Source organism: Rhamphochromis longiceps, linkage group LG4 (genome assembly GCF_057381845.1).
Source record: "Rhamphochromis longiceps isolate RC_006_pf linkage group LG4, R_longiceps_female_GT1.1, whole genome shotgun sequence".
In the NCBI taxonomy this organism is placed as follows: domain Eukaryota; kingdom Metazoa; phylum Chordata; class Actinopteri; order Cichliformes; family Cichlidae; genus Rhamphochromis; species Rhamphochromis longiceps.
The window spans coordinates 36,290,726-36,314,602 of NC_140560.1; the positions used below are offsets into that span (position 1 = coordinate 36,290,726).

At 42.9% G+C, this 23,877-nt stretch overlaps 1 protein-coding gene across 1 annotated transcript in view; it reads right to left on the reverse strand.

Annotated features, from left to right (window-relative positions):
* Nucleotides 1–448: 448 nt before the first annotated feature.
* The window catches only part of gsg1l (gsg1-like), a 41,128-nt gene continuing 17,699 nt past the window's right edge, over nucleotides 449–23,877 (reverse strand). Inside the window, exons 2-5 of the mRNA XM_085404771.1 lie at nucleotides 20,858–20,905; nucleotides 7,868–8,020; nucleotides 4,798–4,909; nucleotides 449–1,965 (exon numbers count right to left, since the gene is read on the reverse strand). Coding sequence (XP_085260897.1) covers nucleotides 1,605–1,965; nucleotides 4,798–4,909; nucleotides 7,868–8,020; nucleotides 20,858–20,905 — 674 coding nt within the window. The 3' untranslated portion in view covers nucleotides 449–1,604. The remainder of the gene's footprint in view (nucleotides 1,966–4,797; nucleotides 4,910–7,867; nucleotides 8,021–20,857; nucleotides 20,906–23,877) is intronic.

Below are 23,877 nucleotides of genomic sequence, written 5' to 3' on the forward strand. Positions count from 1 at the left end.
CGCAGGAAGGAGTGAACTCAAAATATTATGTTTTGCATATTTAGCGTGGCTGTTTCTGCTCATTGGACCCTACTACAGCAGCTTTGCATGACTTAGCCCCGCCCATCATAGATCTGAAACAAACTTTTAAACCAAAAAAAGAAGATTTGAACAACAGGTGGGCGGGGCTTCTGTATTAGGAATACCTCCTCTCTGTCTTCAAAAACCAACAGGTGGTGTCACAGTAACTACGTTCATCTTTATACTGCCTGTGGTGTAAAGTGTGTTCACAGCCCAGCACCCACAACAAAGAAAGTGATAAGAAATCAGTAATTAAGTAACATATTTGTTACATTTTTAAAAAAAATGTAACAAATAATGAGTAGTAATTATTCTAAAACTGCATCAGTTGTGTCTGTTGAAAACAATTTTAAGACAAGAAAGTTGTGTAACATATTTGCGTTTTTTAAAATATTTTAATGACTATTTGAATATTTAAAAATCACGACCATCCCAACTGCAAAGCGATCGCACTCCATCGAAGTGGACTCGGGGGACAAACATGCTCGAGCACGTCAGCAGTACAACTCTGTCTGATATGACAAGTAGCATATGTGGCTAATGTTAGCTAAATTAGATATTGATGTTCCTCTACGGTGGCCCTGAGGTGCAAAACATACACATACACACACAAAAATTAACTGTGAATAAATTATCGTTACTGCTGAACAAACCACAAATAACGTTTATACTGTGTATAGTCCAATAACAGGGTATGCAGCTGTTCATACATTTCATAGCAACAGTTTGATAATATTCATTTTTCTTGGATTTTTTTTAAAAAAAAAAGTTCCACGAACAGTCATGTTTGACCATCTCCTTCAGGAGGGATGCGGCGTAATCAGAAATCTAGTTTTAAACACAATTACATTTGATTCTTAATTAATTTGATATAAATGATTAATAAATTATTCATGATGTTTTTTTAATTATTATAATTTTAATGTAATTCTTTAATTCCTCCCAAGAATCTTTTATTTAATAAATAAATAAATAAATATATATTTTTTATTTTATTTTATTTTACATGGATAATATTAAACAGTTGGCGGACACATAATTGTGTTTGCCAGAAAGTCCAAGAAGGATGTTCAAGGGTGTTTGCTGGTAACAAAGCAGAAACCTTAATGAAAACATTCTTGTATTTTCTGAAATACTTCTGTGTTTTGGACTTCAGGGCCACAGTAATTTCCGCTTCTTGCTACAAGGGTCGCTATTCAGCAAAGGCTTTCACCATTTTTCAAAACTGTGACGATGTATTGATGTTAAAATACTACACACAGCACCTCAAAATAAGCAGGAGAACGCCTACTTTCACCCACAGTCTATTTCTCACACTTTACACTGACTTTCACTTCACACACAGCGAGAACATTTGTATTTTCTTTTTGTAATCCATGTTTAATCTGCCTTTTAGTTGTCCTCTTAAAACAGAAAATAAGTTCTGCCTCTGCTTTCAGTTACAGTGGACAAACTAGCGGCCGGGTCCACATGTGAAGGTGCAGTTCACCTCATCGTGTAGCCACGCCCACAACCCAGTCAATCCCCTCATTCCAATGTGTGACTCAGCACTGCTCCTCCGCCAGTGAGTCCGTGTTCTCCCCCAAGTCTATTGAGGCAGACCCCGCTCTCATCTTCCCGCGTCCCGGTCCGGGACCTGGACCGGGGCCCGCACCGGGCCCCCCGACAACAAGCCCGGCTCTGGTGCCGCTGTGGCCGGGGTAGACCTCCACGGTGCTGGAGATGGACTGGAGTGAACGGTCCCGGAAGTAGTGGAAAGCTTCCTGGTCCAGGTAGTTCTGCTCCTCACGCAGGCCCTGCTCGAAGAGCTTCCGCTTGTGTCTGAACTCGATCACAGTCTTGGTGTAGGAGTTGAGGGTGGTGACGGAGGCGGCCATGCAGCAGGTGAAGGATCCCCACGCCATGCTGAGTGGAATAAGAGAGAAGAAATCAATAAGTATGAAATATATCTTTGGAACAATGTAATTAGAATTTTGAAAGCTTGAAAGAAGAAGGCAACGGGACTTATGTAGGTCACATAGATTGGGCCTGTGGTTTTACCCTTAACCTCCAGTGACGGTAACTACCCACACCCCTTTTCAAACCGTGGGTTATGTGACGACTCGCATAGTCAGGAGTGGGCCAACCATCATCTGGACCACATAGACAGAAACAACGCCCACTAGGAGTCGATAGGAACCCTTGACCTTTTGTGTCTAAAGAACCGTCTTGGATGAGAGGTGAAACATCTTCACCTTCTACCAACACAAACTACCATGAACCGAATGACTGAGAACTTGCACACTTATAGATTTTTTTGCTCCTATTTAAAATAAAATAATCTTTCGATTCAGCACAAACAAATAAGGGCATCGTTTGTTCATCAAAGCTCAGTCCCCCAGCCTCCAGGTCTGCTGGGGAACACCGATGTGTTCCCAAATCGACCGCGAAATGTAATTCTGAGTTTTTCCATCTTCATTCCTTCAAATGTTAGCAGGACGATGATCGATGCTCAGCTACCTCAGAGTGTGTGGTGACTCTGGAGAGCCTAATGTTGAGCAAACAGTGTGGGAAATAAATGCTCTACAGCACAAAAAAAACAGGCAGAGGTCTTTAAACACGCTGAGCAAGAAAACCACGAGATAAAACAAAATGACGCATAAAATCCATCACTTTTTATCTTGGGACAACAGGAATCCATAGTGTGATGTAATTTGGATAATACACTATAAACTCAATCACTTTTCCTTCTCTTTTGTAGGATTATGTTTATAACTGAACCATTACTGTTCCTCAGAGGAAGCAGAGAAACTGTTTAAAGGCAAAACCAAATAAACAATATGAAATTACAGCAATAAATCTTCACGTATAGCACCGCAGTGAAGCATATAACAAGTCACCGCAACGTAAAACATATAAATTACCCTCAGTCGATGACACCGTTTCTTTATTTCTTTTGTTTACTGATTACATTTCAGTTTTACACCCGATTACTGTTGGAGCTACAAGCTTATTATAGTCAACGTTTTAGTTCGTTAACATTTAATATTACAGTCTGACAAATCTTTGATATGTTTATTAAGTATAAAATGAATATTTGGCATATGTCCTCCAAACACAGTAATCATTAAAAAGACTAAAACTAACACTGAACTAATAAAAATGAATTTGAAACCTCTGTAGAAACTAACTGAAACTAAATTGAATTTTCACACCAAGCACCAGACGTTTATTTTTAAGCGTTTTAAAAGGACATCGCTTTACATCCAGCTAGCACCTGTCAGTCAAAAAGGCCACGCCCCCAACTTTAAGCCTCAACAATTTTGTTTTTGTTTTGTGTGTGTGTCTGTGTTTGTTTTTTTGTTTTAAATCAGACTGTAAACATGTTTGTTTCGCTGTAGTTGGACATTTTAACATGGGAGTCTATGGGGACTTGCTCCTAAAGCCCCTGCTGGGCACTAGAGGAACTGCAGTTTTTACTGCCTCCCTGAGTTTTGTTTCTCACCAAATCCCTCCTGAGCATGTCTGCTCCATCAGCCACACACCGTACCTCCACAAGCTCCGCTGCCTTTTCTCAGGGGATTTTTCTTTGTCTTTAAATATGATTCAAATGAAAACCAAAGAACCAGAGGTAGATGTGGTGGGGTTATTAAAAAATATCCAAAATAATTTGGACTATAATGTCTTTAACAACATAAATGAAACAGACTCCTCTTACTGCAAAGCATAAAGAAGATCCTCACAGTAGAGGCGTAACAGGGGTTACGCTCAGTCCTGATGAGTTTGTCTGAACGTGACACAGAGGTTGTTTCCCCGTGAAAAAACACTCGGCCTTTTCTGTGTCTTCAGCACAAACTGTTCTAAAAGCACAGAGCTAGAAAACCTGCCAGCGACCTCCTGCCAGCAGATGAAGAGCTGCTTTGTTTGTGTTTTTTTCCCGTCTTCATATTAAGCGTTTTCTCTTATTTCTATAACACTGCTCGTGCTAAAATCAAATTAAGGTTATTGCTTTCAGTGGAGCTTTAAGCAGAAAGTTTGAGTGCACATCAAGCGTCCATCATCGTTTCATTCATCCTGAAGGAGCGTTTTGGCCTTCTGTTCCAGCAGAGGTTAATCCTCATCCTCCTTTCCACTTTAACGATCCTGAATGGCTCCCTCGTGGTGGTAAATGGAGGCTTTCGCTTAAATGACTAACACTGAAAATCTTTCTATTAACAGGAGCAGGTGTTCTCGTTCCAGGTGTTTCCCTCCTTCTGTCCTGCTTTACTCGTGTTTGGATGAAATCCATGTTTGTGCTTCTTTATTTCTGCTCATCTGTATCACTTATGCACCTCTTTATAAAAGGCACAGTCGCTTCTTCTCTCTGTTCAAAAAAGGACTTTGTTGGAACTCAGCAGCTGCAGCTCAGCTTTCAGCAGAGAGCAAAGACAATTATTAACAGCAGCTCCCTGCGTACCTGCAGACCACCTGCTGACAGGCTGCTGTACACCTCCACCAACAGTCATTACAACGAGGTATTTGGAGACGTGATGCGTCTGTCTGTGAACATCTATGTGTCATTTTGTTGAATTCTTACATAAATATGGACTCTGTGGCCTGTCAGACACATTCCATTCTTCATATCAAATATTTGGCAGCCATAACATGAAGAACTTTAACATCTTTGACAGACAGTCATTAAACGTTATTATGGACACAGGTTTAATGTTGGGGTGACGCTAGTTAGGGGTTAATGTGTGTGGGGGGCTGTGGACTGACCAGAAGGACCATCCATAGTCCCAGCTGTGAGGCCTCCAGTCTTCAGGACCCAGACTGACTGTGATCTGGAACACCTGGGTGTACATCATGTGGGCCACCATACCCAGAAGACCTGCAGCGCGCACACACGCGCGCACACACACACACACACACACACACACACACACACACACACACACACACACACACACACATGAACAAATTCATTATGGAAACCATTAAAAAGGGGCTTTTAAGACACAAACCGATCAAAACATAATATTGGAGCCAAATTTACACACCGTACAGCACAGTCAGTGCCCCTGTGCAGCCATGGTAGCAGCCTGATACTGTTGCTTAAATATAATATGAAACTGATCTGCATGTGCTGTAACAACCCCCTCTGAGCAGGCTCTTGGTGACAGTGGGGAGGAAAAACTCCCTTTGAGCAGGAAGAATGCGTTCAGGCGGATCTGGTTCTGTGAAGCCGCTGAGACTGATTTCGGTGAAATGTGGAGACCTTAATTTTTAATGACTGAATCTCAGTCTGTAAACACATTTCAACATTAAATGTAATCTGATTACAATCAGTAGGTACATTTTAGTTCAGTTTTAGAGTCTCAAAGTCATTTCAGCCTCATCTTCACTCAGATACTCATCTCTGAGGTTCAGCTGTGACAGACATTTTTCCATCCCTGTGATTGATTACAACACGACCAATGATTGATCACTGATCAGTGTGTTATGTGTCTAAAGCTTTACAGGATCAGGAGCAGGAGAACGACTGTGTGTCAGCTGCATCACTGCCCACAGAGTCAGACAAATGAACACTACAGACTTTATTCTAAGCTGATAATAAACCTGTGACATAAGTGCTGTCTCCGTCCTTCCATACTGGGGACTAAATGATCATAAAAGTGCTCTTGTTAAGGACAGAAAATAACAATCTAATGTCCAGTGTTTGACTTTAATGTTCAGGAACTTTATAAATGACGAAATGAGGGTCAGACAGGCGCTTCACATTTATCCATCAGTAAATCAAGTAACAGCATGATTTATTCTAAGGCTTTTTCTGGGGGGGCTAATTGAGTTTTTAAAAACTTTTCTGGACGCATAAACACATTTAAGCATCACCATTAGACAAAATGTCTTTAACACATTAAATATTCCTGTTTTAATGAGTCCTCTTTAGTCCCAGGTCAGTTCAAACCCTGTGAGGACGGCTTGGAGACACATTAGTGTGTTTTCTTGCTCTTACATAACAACAGAAACCCTCAGCACGAGACAGTCTGCCACCATAATTACCACAAAGCAAAAACAACAGTAAATCACTGCAGCCCAACAGTAATGAATCAGAACACATGTAATGATCATAATTAGTCATTATACAGAATCAATTGAATCAATGGGCGCGCTCGGAAACATCCAATCAATTACAGAGAGCGACACAATCAGTCAGCAGAATTACAACAAAGTCAAAACGCCGCGGCGCAAACGAGTCGATGTGACATTAACAAAGGCGTTATACATCACAATCACGTGTGTGTGTGTGTGTGTGTGGGGGGGGGTTTATGCTCCATATTCATCAGCTTTAAGACACCCACCATTACTTTTTATTTATTTATTAGTAAATCAAAGCTGTTTGTTGATGTCTTCACTTTTAATACTCCATATTTGTATTCCTGAACTCCACTGGAGCAGATTTGCACGAGTCACAGTTTAAATTTTCAGCTTCCTCTGATTGGCTGGCCCTTGTATACGAAGAAGGTTGAAGAAGAAGGTTGGCTGGGTGGGAGGGGAAAGGCGGAGCCTGGTAAAACAGGCGGGAGCCCTCATCAGGTGGCTGGGTTCAGGCCAACCGCTATAGGTGGCATCCAATCAGGACGCCACCTGGGTGCTCTCAGACAGCGAGTAGGCCTTTGGGTAGAGCCACAACTTGCTGGTGAGATTATGTATTGCATTTAGCACGAAGAAGTGGAAAACTTTTTAGGGAAACTTAATTTGTGGCAGTGATAAATAGTTTATGTGGCTCACAGTGGGGTGGGGGCTCTTTGCAGAAGTTTGTTTTGGGCTCCTGAGAATGCAGGGCTCAGGTGTGGAGTATACACGTTGGTCTCCTTAGATGTAGCTGCAGGTCTGAAAAGTGAAGCCGATGTAAAAGTGCTTTAAACCTGCATTCCATTTAGTGCCCACCAGGGGGCGACCTCTGTGGCTGTAAAAAGTCTGAGGCAAAATGACCCTGGCTTCTTTTCTCTGTGACCTCTGTTGCTTATTTTAGGTCAAACTGAACAAATCATCAAGTGTCTTTTGTAAATGATCAGAGCTAATGATGTGTGATTGACAGCTCCACAGACAGATCCGGCCCTCGCTGGCTACGCCTGGTTTTTGGAGTACGTGAGCAGAGGGAAGGCCTGGATTTTTATCTCTGCTGTGTAATAGTTTTCAAAATGTCAATTACCTTTCCCTGGTGGAGAATGAGCATGAGGTTTTTACATAATTCAGAGCAGAAGTGTCACTTGTGATATGAAGTGATTAAGGGAGCGTGCTTCAGAGGTTTGCTGCATAAATGCTGTAAAATGTGCCGCTGTCCTCTGAGAGGAGCAGAGTGACGGACGCATCGCCAGCTTCTTGTGTAAGAGGTTTAACGTAAATTGGGGAAAAAATCCCTGGCACCGCCACATCCGAGGCTGCCATGGGATAACCTCTGACCCTGGACGACCTCACAAATCTGCCTCAGGCTCTGTCCGCTCTGCTGCTGATTCTCACAGCAATACTCAGAATATATGTAAATGATGCCCAGTGGTGTTTAAAGGATGTTCCTGATGCCAAATTTCACTGGACACGAATCATCTTTTGCCAGGAAAATCAACAGAGAAGAAGAAGTGAAGAATAAAAAAAGAGAAAAAATGAGGAGAGGGACTAAGAGACAAAAAACTAAAGAGTTAGATGAGGGAAAAGAGAAAAAGCAGGAAGAGGAAGCAGAAGAAGAATTAGAACGGAGGAGGAAGAAGCAGAAGAAGAAGCAGAAGAAGAAGCAGAAGAAGAAGAAGAAACGCAAGAAGAAGAATAGGAAAGGAAACTTGCATCTTACCGGACAGCACGGTGAAAACGGCGGCGAAGGCGTTGAGTTTGAGTCCGTCGATGACGTTGCTGGAGTGGAAAAGCTCGAGACACATGAGGCTGAAGCCGACCACCAGCAGCAGGATGTAGAGCACCTCGGACACCACGGACAACCACAGCACGCCTACAGACACCAACAGACCGCTCAGTCAGACAGACCTCACATAGATGCGTCCCGGACTTCTGAAGCTACGAGGGCTCAAAACGCTGGAGAGAAACTTTGTCTCCCATTTGTTCCAACTTCAGCCATTCATTCATCTGCTGTCCAATAAGCCACAAACCTGTGATGAAACTTTGATGAATTCTCGGATAATGACACATCTCTCCTCTGTAGTGAGGACAATGCACTTAGAGCTCAAAACAAGGTGAGGTTATTTGTTTCTCATCATCCCAGAGGAGGACAGGAAGGTGTTTGAGCCCTCTGGTCATAGACAGGGAAAAAAACCCTGCAGAGCTCAGAGAGACATTATAAAGGATGATGAACAGCTGTTACAACCCCGCTGTACCGTATGACATTTTTAAAGCACAGAAGAGATGTCATCCTGTAGCAGAAGCTGCCCTTGGGGTCCGCTCTCACTACCACGCTTCTTTTCTCCACACGTATTATTTCTAAAAAGGCAAAAAGCTCCTCACGACACAGAATTAAACAGGATTATCTGCTCCTCTCCGCTCTGCTCTGCTGAGGATGAAGAGGAGGTAAAATTACAACCTCCAGGCTGAATTTTCAATTTGAATGTCAGTGAGTTTTGGTGCGGCGCTTCAAAACCCCCAAACTGGGAATATTGATCACTAATTTTGTCTTTGCTCTTTTCTCTAGGCAAGGTGGCAACCAACTACTGTTTCCTCTGCATCAGGATGCTAACCTTTCATCCATGTCATCGTCTCCACGTGGACATATTTCTTCCAAACGGTCTAAAAATCATTTCCGACTCCTTAATGAATCTTAACGAGCATCTTTAACTTCAAACAACTGCAAAGGAGAAGCCAGACTGTGTATTTCATGTGGTAGCACTGCTTTAAAGTCAGGGAACGACACTTCCATCCACTTTAGCCAATACAGATCTTTTGAATATTGGCACCATGGAGATAAAGAGGAAGAGTCTGTGTGTCTCTGCTTAGACTGCTGTCAGATAAGCAGGAGAAACCTGTTCGCATTCCAGCACAACAAATTTAGTTTGTTTGTTTTGTTGTTTAGAAGTAAACAACAGTTATCGGGTGCACTGACATCACAGTTCACACGAGCAGTGACACAGATAAGGTGGAGCTCAGTCATGTGGAATGATCTCAGACTAAATCAATCCACATCAAAAGGAAGGAGGTGGCGTGGGCATCTGACTAAAGTGCCTCCTGGATGCCTCCTAGGTCAAGTGTTCCTGGGAGGAGGTCCTGGGACAGACCCAGGACGTCTCTGCTGCAATGGGGACCTGATAATTGGTAAAGGATGGATGGATGGCTAGGGTAGACAGACAGGTGGAAAAGGTGGAGGGATGCATGAACGCATGAATAAAAATACCTGATGGTCAAACTAAAAGAGCACCTGACTGACTCATATGACATCTGCTATTGAAGCGGAAACCAGAATCTAGCCAGCTTTATTAAGCATCTAAAGATGTTATTACCTGAAAATATAATAAAATATATAAAGAATAAATTGAACCTAAATGCACCGGTGCTTTATATGTCACGAGCTGGTGCTGCGAGACTCGTTGGGCACAGATGCCGAAGGACGCCTTGTGCTTGTGGAGATACGAGCAGGTTTGACGGCTCAGCAGAATCTGACACCCCGGAAATGAGAACAGGATGAATATCTCCCAGTACGAGCAAGGCCAGCGTGCCCTGTGTCAGTTATCAGTTCAGCGCACAAAGTGTCTTCTACTCATGTGAGTTTCTCCCAATGTGAAGTGTAAGTGCTGAGAGGAGGAAAATGAAGCACATGTGCAGCGACAGCCCAACGCTGACACAAAGAAGCAGCTCGGAAACTTTCTCTCTCATCAGCCACACGAGCAGATTTTATTCAGATGCTTCCGAGCTCGTCCTGCATCAATCCGCTTATTTAATCACATCAAACTCCCAGCGAGAGATGAAAGATGACAAGAGACGCTGCTCTGACTCGAAACCCTGTAACCGGCGTGACCCCGCAGGTCGCACGAATTTGACTCCACGCTCTCTGATTTCTTATTAGCCGCCGCTGTAATTTCCACACAGTCGATACAAACAAATTCCAGAGGTATAACCGCCTGCGGGGGAATTCAGAGTGCAACAATATTGACCAAAAACAATTTTCTCCCCTGTTTCTGTCTTATTGAATATGCACAAGTAGACTGAGCAGACTTCATTAGACTGAAGGCAGAAAATAAAATGTGCTGTGAAGGACTAAACCAACACTTCCTGATAACAGGAAGGAAGCAGCTCATCAGACCAAGTCTCATGTAAATGATATAATTACACCTTTAATTACTCTGTGCGCGCGAGTGTGTGTGTTTTCCTGAGCTTGTCAGTGGTGTGTGAAGTCAACAGTTTCTTGGGTTAATACATTTCATTTTTTGGGTTTTAGAGTTTTAAAAAACATTTTCATGTCATCAAATGCAAATTCTGATGAATTAATGCTGCTGTAACAGTTTAACCTGATACTCGATACTTGGTTTTACCTGCTGTCACCCCAGCAGGTAGGTTTGAGTGTTCCAAAGGGATTTGTGTCTTCTCCTGGGATCAAACTGGGTTTCAGTTTTATCACATTTTAGGAGTTGAAAGTGTCCAAATTTGGATGAGAGGGTGGAGTGCTAAGTGTTCGGCCAACACTAACTAGCTTAGTTATCCATAGACTGTATGGGAGCAGGACACAGACAGACAGGCCTGCTCAGTAACTTCCAAATTAATTCCTGAAATTCCTAGAAACTGGAGACTTTTGGATGGCCTGTGAGCACAGTACCAGGACCAGCTACAACTATAACCACCCGCTTCACCATCCAGCTGTCAGCCATTAAGGCCATGCCCTTTATTTCAAGCATCGAGTTTCCACGAACGGTAAAATTATCAGTAATGACCAAACATTTAATGTAAACATTTAATGACCTTTTGTACAAGGGTGTAAAAATATCTGTTTCTGCCATTGGTGGAGACTGACCAGTGACTGAGTTTCTGACCAGTTATCTAATCATATTACCTCTAATTTGGCTAATATTTAAGACAGTTGAAAAATCAGGTTCATTTATTAAATGTATCCAGGTTTTGGAAAATGACATTTTTTCCCTATTTTGCCTCAGTGCAGACTTTCAGCTTTCATTCAAGACATTTACCCAAAGTGCTCCACTACCTGTTCGGGCATTGTAGCCGTTTTTATAAACAAGTCCCCATTTTTAGAGGACCAAAAGTAATTGGACAATAGCCAAGCAGTTTCACTGCCAAGCGAGACCAAGTCCCTCATTATTCCATGACAAATTAAGCAGATTAAAGATCTGGAGCTGGCTTCAAGTGTTCACCGGAACTCTGAATCCAACGTCCAAAGAGATATCAGTGGAAGAAAACAAGGCCATTAGTAAGCTGAAAGAACAAAAATAAGTCTCTCAAAGATGCAGGAAAACCTTTAGATGTGACACACTCAACAAACTGGTTAATTCTTAAAAATAAAAATAAAATGCATTAGTCAGCTCATACTGAAAAGAAAAAACTTTTACAACAACATGCAAACCATGGATTAGACTCAAGATCAGGCAAGTCAGAAAACATCTAAAGAGTCGGCAGAGTTCTGGAAAAATGAAAGAAATCTTTGGAAAGATGAAGAAATTATGATGAAATTATAGCAGAATGATGGAACAAGAAGAGAACGGAGAACATCATCTGAAGCAGAGCACATCATATGGCGGAGGTAGTGTTATGGCACTGGACTGTGTGGCTGCCAATGGCACCGGGTCACTGGTGCCTATTGATCACCGACTGCTGATAGAAGCAGCAGAGCTCAACTTCCTGTTCAGATTCAGCCAAAGCTGATCAGGCAGAGCCTCACAGTGCAGATAATTACCCAAAGCAAAAGCAACTCAAGACTTTCCCAAGGAAACGAAATGAGATTTGATGGCCCAGTTAGCTTCCTGATCTCAACCCACCAGCTTTTCAGTTATTAGTTACAAAACTGAAAGCTGAGAGACGCAAAAAGATGCAGCAGCTAAGGCTGCAAATTTACATTTTTTTTTGGAATTTAGTGCAAACGTTCGCACAAAATAAGTCTTGGGACCAAAGACGATAACTACCCACACCTTTCTGACAAATGTAACTTGGCAAATAAGATGAGAGCAGACAACGAAGGGTCTCATGAAAAGTTAAAAGTCTGTTTGCATATGAAAATAAACAGAAGTGGCCCAACAGCTGAACCTCTTTAAACTCCAGGATGTCAGACTCATCTTACATCGTGGATCAGATGCAGCACACTTTGATGTTAAGTGTCAGTTTAAAGAAGTTTAGCTACACATTTGATCCTTCAGATATTTTAATATAAAACATTTCTATAGCAGATAGAAAAAAAACATTTTAATCTATAATCGAATAACTTTTGTGTAGCATAAAAATACAGTTAGAGTCCAAAGCTTATTCCTTTCGATGTCCAGTGAGGCTGAACTGGAGTCTTTGCTGGGTTGATTCTGGACCCCGAGCCTCATGTTTGACACCCCTGCTGTAATCTTTTCCTATGGTACGCACGTCTGAGTCCCAGTCACAGTTTTCATAATTCCCTGTTCCAAAGAGTTTATATTAGTTTACAGCACCCATGCAGTCACCACTGATAGCCAGCTACATGTTCGCGCATCATCTGTATGTTTGATCTTAATGACACACACAGATGTAAAGAAAAATAAATGGCGTTTGTCATGTCATCTCTCAAGTGGGTCTGGTTCTGCTGGAGTGGGCGGGACTTGAATCCTGGCTTCGATTTGCTCTCGCTGACTCTTTCCGTCTAATCAAATTAAGAGTTGTTTTTTTTGTTTCACTTTTCATTAAGAGCAGACTTGGATCTGACTGAGGAGCAGCTGCGTGTTATAAAACCCAGCAGCAGGCATGTCGGGCCCAAAGGAAGGCAGATTAACATATCGTATCCTTGTGTGGGAAGCAAGGTCACCCCGCTCAATACATCATATCATCCACCTCTGCTCCATGCATCACTCCTGCTCTTCCAGATGGCATTAACAGATGAAACCATCGCAGAACTTTCATTATTAACTACCTGCTCTGCATGAAGCAGAGAATTAGAGGCAACGCCCCACATGCACCAAAATATTCCCTTTCTTCTGGATGCTCAAATATTCCTTTCATTCGCTGCAGGATATAAACAACATGAAATAATCTGCTCTTATCTGCAGTTAGGATGAATCTTGATGAGCTGCAATATTCCCTCATTATTCAGCATCCTCTTCTTAATATATTCTGCACTTCATTTGGGTTTAAAAAGAGTTTAACGTTATACAAGAGGACCTTCTCATGAGGTAAGCCTTTCATGTTCTGGTCAGGTTACAGTCGGCAAAAGCAAACTTTGGAAACGTTGCTTAAAATCTGTCTAAAATTTTGATGTGAACATACGGCCACATCCTCACCTTTGTTAGGCGACAGGCTCCAATAACTTCCATAAATCACCAGTGACACCACACAGGAAAAGACTCAGCCTGTTTCATATCAATTAATAAGTGTCACTTTGCCTCTTCCCCCTCCTTTGTCAATATAATAACGATGACGGCCTCAGGATGCTTCGAATGAATCTCAGAATCTTAAAATCCGAAGACCCAGTTTAGAGATGTATTCCACTATTTTCCTCATTTTCCCATTTCTTTCTTCAACTCATAGATCAACTATGACTTTCCTTAGATATATACTATCTACAGATGTGCTCCATTATATTTCAATTCCAGCTGTGACAGCAAACTTCTCATTGCATTTTTCGGTGGTGGGAACTGGTCTTACACTGGTCCCAGTTTCTAACTAATCAGTGCTGTAATGGTGCTGGTATTGCTGGTTTAACTAAAGTGCCTCTAGAAGCCTCTTGGTATCGCATCATGGCTGCAGTTTGACAGTTATTTAGAAGCTCTTGTCTAAATATTTGGAGAAAAGAGACATAACTTTTATTTTGATCTACCAAATACTGCAGTTCCTTTAATGTCCACTAGAGGCTCCAGCAGTAAATCTGCAAAAACTGTTTTAGTCACTTTAGTTCATTTCTTAAATTTCTTTCCTTTTTTAGGGGTGCGGCCTCTTGGCAAGACCCTGAACTGGACCTCTGGACCGTGTTTGTGCTGTTGGAGCCTTTTGGAGCATTTTTAATGACATCATCTGTCCAATAATATGGCCGCTGTGAGGTGACTAACAGGCTGTCCAAGGAGTCTGAGCTCCAGTTATAGTGAGTAAAATTTCATGAATTTAACTGGATGTTGATTAGCACCAGGTAGCAGGTATCTGTGTCTATTTGCTGCACCCATACGTCCAAGGATCTGACACGCTACTCACGACAGCTAACATTAGCCACCCTCTGGTCCAAATACAGAACTTCGGTATTTTAAAAACAGAAAAATATTAAATTGTTCGGGGAAAACGTGAAAGATGAAGTTTAAAAGTATCCAAGGACTAAAGTCCAACCTTTATATACAGTCTATATATTTAACTGTCATCTCCTGCTACGTTTGGTAAACTGAACATATAAATAAATACACACTCTTTCCTCTGCAATGACGGCGGTAATGACTGGAATCTTCTAATCACAAGTTTTAAAGTGCTTTGAGTTGTTTTTATAATTAGACAGAGGGGTTTGTGGTAAATGCAGTTTAAAAAGCAAAACAAAAATGCAGCTATGTTACTTTTGGAAGATTGCATCAATCTTACCTGCATGGTACCACAAACTTCAGCACCAGTTGTAATTACAGAAAGGGGTCAAAGGTTAGTCCACGTGACCTTATTTAAGGTAGCATGTCCCAACTCTCCGCATACTTCCTGTAGAACGAGCTTTGGAAAGGCAGTTGCAGCTCTACAGTCTGGCCGAGCAGATGTCACAGTTTATGTGGGACATTTTTATTCAGCCTCCTTGTCTGATGTATTCAGCCGATGTCCCACATTTTGATCGGCTTCAAAGGAATTTCACTTTCCTGCAGTGAGTTTTATTTCCTGATGGATGTGAAGGAAGCAGTAAAGTAGAAGTTAACCTGGGTTTTGCAGCTTAACAGTGAAAGTTGCAGATCACCATGATTCCAGATGGATACGATGGAAGATACCACAAAGACAGTCAAGTGAGCAGGAATACTGAGACACTGAGTTTTGTCCGCTGACCTGACAGAGATAATTGGAAGCAGGAGATGGCCGTTAGAACATTTATGGAAGGCTTCCAAGCTTGAGGTCCATAGGGTACATCTCAAGGAATCAATTTTCTCACTTAATGACAGGATAAAAAAATGGCAGAAATGAATATTTTGCTAATCTAATAGCTTAAAAAAAGAAAAATCCCAGAGTATTGTTTGATACGATTAAGAACATTGTCTCTCCTGATATTCCTCATGTACCAGTCTATACTAAATCTGATTGTAATGACTTTTTAAACTATTTTGTTAATAAGGTCGCTGCCGTCAGGTCGAATATTTCTCCATCATCCTCTCAGTATCACACGTGCTTACCTCTGATACCTGCTCCTCTTTTACTCCTGTTACCTTACAGGACATCAGTGTCTGCTTGGTCAGATGAAACTGACTTCAAGCCACCTTGATGTACTTCTTCGTTAGTGTGTTTAACTCTATTGGCTCCTGCATTCTGGAAATAATTAATACTTCTCTTTATACTGGCTCAGTTTCCAGCTATTTTAAACAAGCTATTGTTGAACTAATGTTAAAGAAACCTAATTTGGACCCATCTCTTCCAAGCAGTTACAGGTATTTTCCAGTCCGGGTTCTGCAAATTATACTCCACTGAAACCGCTTTGCTTAAAGTGTCTCTGATGGCAGCAGAGTCAGGAGAGTACAGCGTTCTGGTTCTGTTGGATCTCAGCTCTGCTTTTGATACTGTTGATCACAGCATCCTGATAAATAGGCTGAAGGACTCGTTTGGGATCACTGGTGTTGTTTTAAATGGTTTATGTCGTATCTATCTGAGAGATCCTTTACTGTCTGTATGAATAATGTGTTGTCTGAAACATCAGTTCTGCCTTCTGGGGCACCTCAAGGATCCGTTTTAGGTCCGATTCTCTTTTTGCTGTATATCCTCCCTCTAGGCCAAATTATCAGACGTTACATATTTCTTATCATCTCTATGCTGATGACATTCAGTTATACTGTTCTTTCAAAGCTTCTGAGTTTTATAAATTGTCGTCTTTAAATAATTGTCTGTCTGAGATCAAACAGTGGTTAAATGACAGTTTCCTCCAGTTAAATGCAGATAAAACAGAAACCTTGATTATTGCACCTGATCACATGCTCTCAGAAAATAAGCAGCACTTCAGTTTTTTTAGACCCTTCATTTCAGTCGCGTCTCAGAAACGTATATTTGACGGTTCAATGTCTCTTGAGAAACACTAAACAACTTGTCCGGAACTGTTTTTATCATCTAAGAAACATTTCTAAACTCAGACGTGTGTCAAAGGCAGAACTTGAGATGATTCATGCTTTTATCTCTTCTCGTTTGGATTATTGTAACGGTCTTTTTACTTGTCTCAACAAATCAGCTCTGGATCGCCTTCAGTCTGTACAGAATGCAGCGGCAAGACTTTTAACTGGCACAAACAAGAGGTCACACATTGCTCCAGTTTTGGCTTCTCTTCATTGGTTGCCTGTAAATTTTAGGGGTAATTTTAAAATTTTAGTTGTAACTTTTAGAGCTCTGCACGGTGAAGCTCCCCAGTATATCTCTGACCTGCTGAAACCTCATGCTTCATCCCGAGCACTTAGGTCGTCAGGTCAGAGGCTACTGGTACTAGGTTTAAAACACGTGGGGATCGGGCTTTTCAGGCTGTGGGACTCCCTGCTGTTGTCGTTACGCGGTCTAGACTCCATCGACTCCTTTAAAAAGCAGCTGAAGACATTTTTATGCAAACATTTTTTTTCACTGTTTTATATTATTTTATTTGTATTTCTGAATTTATTCTGAAGCACTTTGTGATTTTTATCTGTGAAATATGCTATATAATTCTATTGGCAAGATGGCGGCGCGCACAGACGCAGCGGCCCGGAGCTCCTACACTTTTGTACTTTTGGTGGTACTGTGTATTATTTCACACAGTCTGGGGTTACTTCAATACAACAGAGATGATCTACTACAACTAAGCCGTGGAGATCTTCAACTAACATCCGAGTATCTCATCCCCCCGGAGATCGTTAAGCAACCCCCGGGGCTACCCGCAACAGCAAGCCGCAGGAGGAGACGTTGCGAGCGGAGGCAGAAGAGAGGCAGGCGGGGAGGCCTGTGGGCACGGCTAAAGACTGGTCCGTTTAAACCACCACTCCCGATCATATTCCTCTCCAACGCCCGTTCAATCCGTTACAAACTGGATGAAATACGACTGCAGATCGCCACTCGACGGACTTTTAATAACTGCTCGTGCATGATTTTCACTGAAACCTGGCTGGACAGCGCCATTCCCGATGCGGCTATTGATCTAGCAGGCCGCACCGCCTATCGAGCCGACAGGTCTGCGGACTCGGGTAAGAAGACTGGCGGGGGGCTGTGCATCTATATTAACAACTTTTGGTGCACGAACGTCACGGTAACGGAAAAACTGTGCAGTACAGAGGTAGAACTGTTGGTGTTAAAGTGCCGTCCATTCTATCTCCCTCGGGAATTTTCTGCCGTTTACATCTGCGCTGTTTACATTCCACCAGATGCTAATGCTAAGCTAGCGTTAGCACAATTGAGCAGCAGCATCAATAACAGCCTGGTAGCACACCCGGACAGTGTCTTTATTGCGGCTGGGGATTTTAACCACGCAGACCTGAAATCTGTACTTCACAATTTCCACCGTAATGTGAAGTGTGCTACCAGAGGAGATAGAACGTTGGACCAGGTGTACACCAACATGGCGAATGCGTACAGAGCCCAGGCTTATCCCCACCTGGGTCTGTCAGACCATCTCTCCCTTCTGCTACACCCAATATACACACAAAAGATCAAGAGCACTGGGATTACAACCAAAACCGTGAGAACATGGCCGCAGGATGCTATTCCGATGCTTCAGGACTGTTTCCACTGCACAGACTGGGATGTATTCAAGGTGCAGGACACTGACAATCGTGTCGCATTGGACAGTTACACCTCCACTGTCTTGGACTACATCTGTTTCTGTGTGGACAATGTAACAACTTGGAAACGATTCCGTGTGTTCCCTAATAATCCACCCTGGATGACACACGGAGTTCAACAACTTATTCGAACAAGGAACAACGCTTTCAAATCCGGGGACCAGGAGGCATACAGTGCTGCCAGGGCCAACCTGAGAAGAGGCATCAAGACTGCCAAGCAGCAGCACAGGAGGCGTATCGAGGCCAGGTTTGAGAACAACACAAACCGAAGGCAGGTCTGGGAGGGCATCAGGGCTATCACGGACTACAAAAGGAGAACACCATCACCCTCAACCGACAGTTCTACTCTGGCTGAGGATCTAAATCTCTTTTATGCCCGTTTTGATAGGGAGAACACCGACCCTGTCCTGTCCCCTCTCCCCTCAACCGATCCTGCTCCAGTCCTGAGCACTCATGAGCTGAGGCGTGTGTTCCGGAGCATTAACACCAGGAAGGCGGCCGGGCCGGATGGAGTGCTGGGCCGGGTGCTAAAAGACTGTGCTGCGGACCTGGCGGACGTCTTCACCTCTATATATAACACCTCGTTGTCCTGTTCACTGGTACCATCATGTTTCAAAGCAGCAACCATCGTTCCCATCCCAAAACAGTCAAATGTCACATGTCTGAACGATTTCAGACCTGTGGCACTCACCCCCATTCCCGCCAAATGCCTGGAGAGACTGGTCATTAAACACATCAGAGCTGCTTTTCCACCATCCCTGGACTCGCACCAGTTTGCATACAGGGAGAACCGGTCAACCGAGGATGCGATCGCCACAGTGCTGCACACATTACTGAAGCACTTGGAACACAGGAACACCTATGCACGGCTCCTCTTTGTAGACTACAGCTCGGCTTTTAATACCATCCGGCCATACAAACTCCGTCCCAAACTCCACCAACTGGGACTTAACTCCTCTCTGTGCAACTGGATTGTGGACTTCCTCACTAACCGTAGACAGAGTGTCAGAGTGGGTAAGAACACCTCTTCCACCCTTGTGGTCAACACCGGTGCCCCTCAGGGGTGTGTTCTGAGCCCTCTGCTATACACTCTCTTCACCCATGACTGTATTTCCTCCTGCGCGTCCAATCTCATTGTTAAGTTTGCAGATGACACTACAGTGCTCGGACTTATATCCAACAATGATGAGACAAACTATAGGACAGAGGTGCAACAACTAGAGTCATGGTGCCACGACAATAACTTGGTCTTAAACACCAAAAAGACCAAGGAGATCATTGTAGATTTCCGGAAGAAGGGTCATAATAACCATCTGCCTCTCTTCATTGGCAGTGAGGCGGTGGAGAGGGTGAGCAGTTTTAAATTCTTGGGGGTAACTGTGACCGAGGACCTGTCCTGGGGCAACCATATCACCTCAGTTGTACGGAAGGCCCAACAGCGCCTCTACTACCTGAGGAGACTGCGGAGCGCACACATTCCCAGATCTCTGATGTTGAACTTCTACAACTGTGCCATCAGCAGCGTTCTGACGTATGGATTTCTAGTGTGGTTCCCCAGCTGCACCAAGGCCGATCAGCAAGCACTCCAGCGGGTGGTGAAAGAAGCTGGCAGAATTATTGGAACAAGTCTGCCAGAGATCAGCAATATCTTCCCCACTCGCTGTCTGAGGAGGGTGCACAGTATCCTGCGGGACCAACATCACCCTGCGCGCCACCTTTTCCATCTGCTGCCCTCAGGGAGAAGGTACAGGTCTATACAGGCCAGAACATCCAGACTGGCCAACAGCCTGTATCCACAGGCTGTGAGGCTCCTGAACTCTCTGCCCCCCTCTCACGGACAATAACCATATCCAACTTCTTAATAGCAATGAACTGGTCTGCATTGGTGCATCATATCTTTATTCTCTTCCCCCTCCTGCCCCCCCTTTCTTAAATAGATAACTATCATATCTGATATCATATCTCACAGTACAATAATATTGAATGGGTTGCATTGTTGTACTTTGTCATGTTTCTCAGGTCTTTGTCTGAATTTCTACGAACACTACTTGTTATGTTCTCATGTTATTGTTAAGGATTGTCTTATTGCATTGGAGTCACACTGGGTTAAATATGTACACTTGGGTTTTAAGGGGTATTTATTATTTTCTTCTTCTTCTTCTTTTTTTTTTTCTTTTTTTTGGGGGTTGTATTGAAGCCCCAAACGCAATTTCATTGTTCTTGACAATGACAATAAATAAATACTAACTACTAACTAACTACTAAATAAATTTTACTTACTTACTACTTAGTAGTTAAAAGAAGTTTAACAGTTTCAGTGATATAAAAAGGGAATAAAGAGTATATGCAGGAAGAAGAAAGAAACTTCAGCTTTTATCTCCAGAGAGAGTTGGAAAAGTCTCCTTCAGATTAAAATCACAAGGTAAACACCAAACCTGTAACCTCCACTGTGAGTTTATTTCAAGTTTGATATGTCAAAATGACCATGCAGCGTTGGTGACGTGTCCCACACAAACACGCTTGTTATTGTCATTTTAGATGTGAACTCATAACACACAAGGGCACAGCAAAAACGAAAGTGTGTGTGTGTGTGTGTGTGTGTGTGTGTGTGTGTGTGTGTGTGTGTGTGTGTGTGTTTGGTTTTTTTCCCTTGGCCCAGTGAACAGGTGGGGAGCGGCAGGGAGTGGCGAAGCTGCCTAATGACCATCATCACTCACCTCTCTCCGATGCCGGGGCCAAATCAATGAAGCTCCGACACTTCTCACCTGAGAGGAGAGAGAAAGGGAGAGGAAGGAGAGAGGGAGATGTAGATGTAAAGAGGGAAGAAGAGGTGGAGGAAACAAGGTGAATCGAGTTGGGAATACAGGGGGGGGGGGGGGGGGGGGGAGCAGGTGCAGAGGATGAGGCGATTAGTGGGCAGGAGACAAGGATGGAAATGAATGCATAGGGGGGAGAGAAAAGGATAAAATGAACGTTAGTGTGGCGGACTGATACGAACTGAAACCACGTCAGGCTCACAAATAAAGACACAGTGACTCAAGATGATCCTCTGCACACTGCTGCACACTGCCAGGCATTATTAAGTTGTTTTAAAAGCTGTATTAGTCACATTCATTTGCTTTTGTTCCATCGCATTAAACAAAAGATGTTTACAGCACAGAGCTGGAGTCAGGATGAAAATCCCAAAGCAGAGAACTCAGTTAAATGATTAGAACGATCTGTTGATCCATTCTCTGACAAAAATCTGAGTCATGGTCACGAGGGCAGAGACATCCACCCATCTCCACAGTCACCTCCTCCACCATTTCTAAGGGGACACCAAGGTGTCGCCAAGACACCCGATCTCTCCGGCAGTCTGACAAAACATCGCCTAGATGTCCTCCATTGTTGTGTTATGTCATGGGGTTTTTCGAATGTATGTTTGTCACAGTTTCAGATCATCAAACAAATTCAAATATTAGACAAAGATAACAAATGTAAACACAAAATGCAGTTTCTAAATTATGGTGTTTGTTATTAAAAGGAAAATAATCCAAACCTACGTGTCCCTGTGTGAAAAACCGATTGTCACCGACCCATCATTACATAAATTAGCTGTGATGTATCACATCTTTGGAAAGCTGAATTCAGTTTCTAGCCACACCCAGGCCTGATCACTGTCATACCTGTTCACAATCAAGAAATCACTTAAATAGGACCTGCCTGACGAGGTGGAGCAGACCAAAAGATCCTCAAAAGCCAGACATCACGCCGGGATCCAAGGAAATTCAGGTACACATGAGAAACAAAGTAACTGAGATTTCTCAGACTGGAAAAGGTTATAAAGCCATTTCTAAAGCAGAGGGACTCCAGCAAACCGCAGTGAGAGCCAATTTCCACAAATGGCAAGAACATGGAACAGTGGTGAACCTTCCCAGGATTGGCCAGCTGAAGAGAATTACCCTAAGAGCGCAGCGACGACTCATCCAAGAGGTGACAAAAGAACTGCAGGCCAGAGTTCATGACTCCACCGTAAGAAAGAGACCTGGCAAAAATGGCCTGCATGGCAGAAAACCAATGCTGAGCAAAAGGAACATAAAGAAAAATATCTGGATGATCCCCAAAACTTTTGGGAAAATATTCTGTAGACTGACGAGACAAAAGCTGAAGTTTTTGGAAGGTGTGTGTCCCATTACACCAAACCATAATACACCAGCAAGTCCACCTCTGACTAGGCCGATCCAGAGTCTTCATTTTGCTTTTCTTAAGCCACTCAAAGTCCTGACCCGAATCCGATTGAGATGCTGTGACATGACCTTTGAAGGCGGCTCATGTGTGGCTGAACTATAACAATTCTGCAAAGCTGAATGGGCCAAAATTCCTCCACAGCTGTAAAAGACTCGTTGCTTCTTATCATGACTTAAAACTGGTAACAGCAGGTGGTTAGTTTGTGATATTACTCATTGCTCTGACCTAGATTTACTGCTCTTGTATTAAGGTTTGTCTCAGTGGCAGGTGGGTCACATATTAGCCTTAACACTTTGCATATGACTGGGTAGCATTAGCAATTTATATCCAACAGCATTTTTAGTTTATGTGTTTTTGAGTACAGTTTTTAAGGAAGTGCTTCGCTTTCTCTTGTACAGTGGGGCAAAAAAGTATTTAGTCAGCCACCGATTGTGCAAGTTCCCCCACCTAAAATGATGACAGAGGTCAGTAATTTGCACCAGAGGTACACTTCAACTGTGAGAGACAGAATGTGAAAAAAAAAAATCCATGAATCCACATGGTAGGATTTGTAAAGAATTTATTCGTAAATCAGGGTGGAAAATAAGTATTTGGTCACCTCAAACAAGGAAAATCTCTGGCTCTCACAGACCTGTAATGTCTTCTGTAAGAAGCTTTTCTGTCCCCCACTGTTACCTGGTAAAGACCTATAGTAAACGTTTGACCTCTGTTATTGCCAACAAAGGTTATGTTACAAAGTATTGAGTTGTATTTTTGTTATTGACCAAATACTTATTTTCCACCCTAATTTACAAATAAATTCTTTACAAATCCTACCATGTGGATTCATGGATTTTTTTTTTTTCACATTCTGTCTCTCACAGTTGAAGTGTACCTCTGGTGCAAATTACTGACCTCTGTCATCATTTTAAGTGGGGGAACTTGCACAATCGGTGGCTGACTAAATACTTTTTTGCCCCACTGTATTTAGATCAGAGTGAGGATTTTGGACAGGTTGGGCTCCATGGGATGTTCTGGGATTATTGAGAGTCAGAAAGAAGTGGGAACGGTCATTGGCTGACTAATTGTCAATTACAAGTTTGTCATGTGATTAAACTTCTCTTGCTCGTGGTTGCTAACCTTCATAACTTTGTGATGTGGAGCGATACTGAATGTGTAAAAAAAGAAAAAGTGTGACTCTTTCTCAGATTGTTCTAGTTTCAGTTTCGAGTGTCCTCTTGGCTTCATTATATTTCTTCCTGGCACACTCGGGCCTCGGTGAGTTCATCAGAGCTCACGGGACCCTGCAGGTCACAGATCAGCAGCCACAACACGAGCTATAATTCAGCCCGTGCAGTGTCACGGGCAGCAGGCGGGCCCATCTATAACCAGCCCAAACACCGACGCCCACACACGCACAGAGCCATACTCGCTGAACAGCAGATGAAGACACACTCTGATCACACTGATGCTGAGGACGATTTAGGTTTCCTGTGGTGAAAGAAAAAGAACAGAAACTCAATGTCAGTCC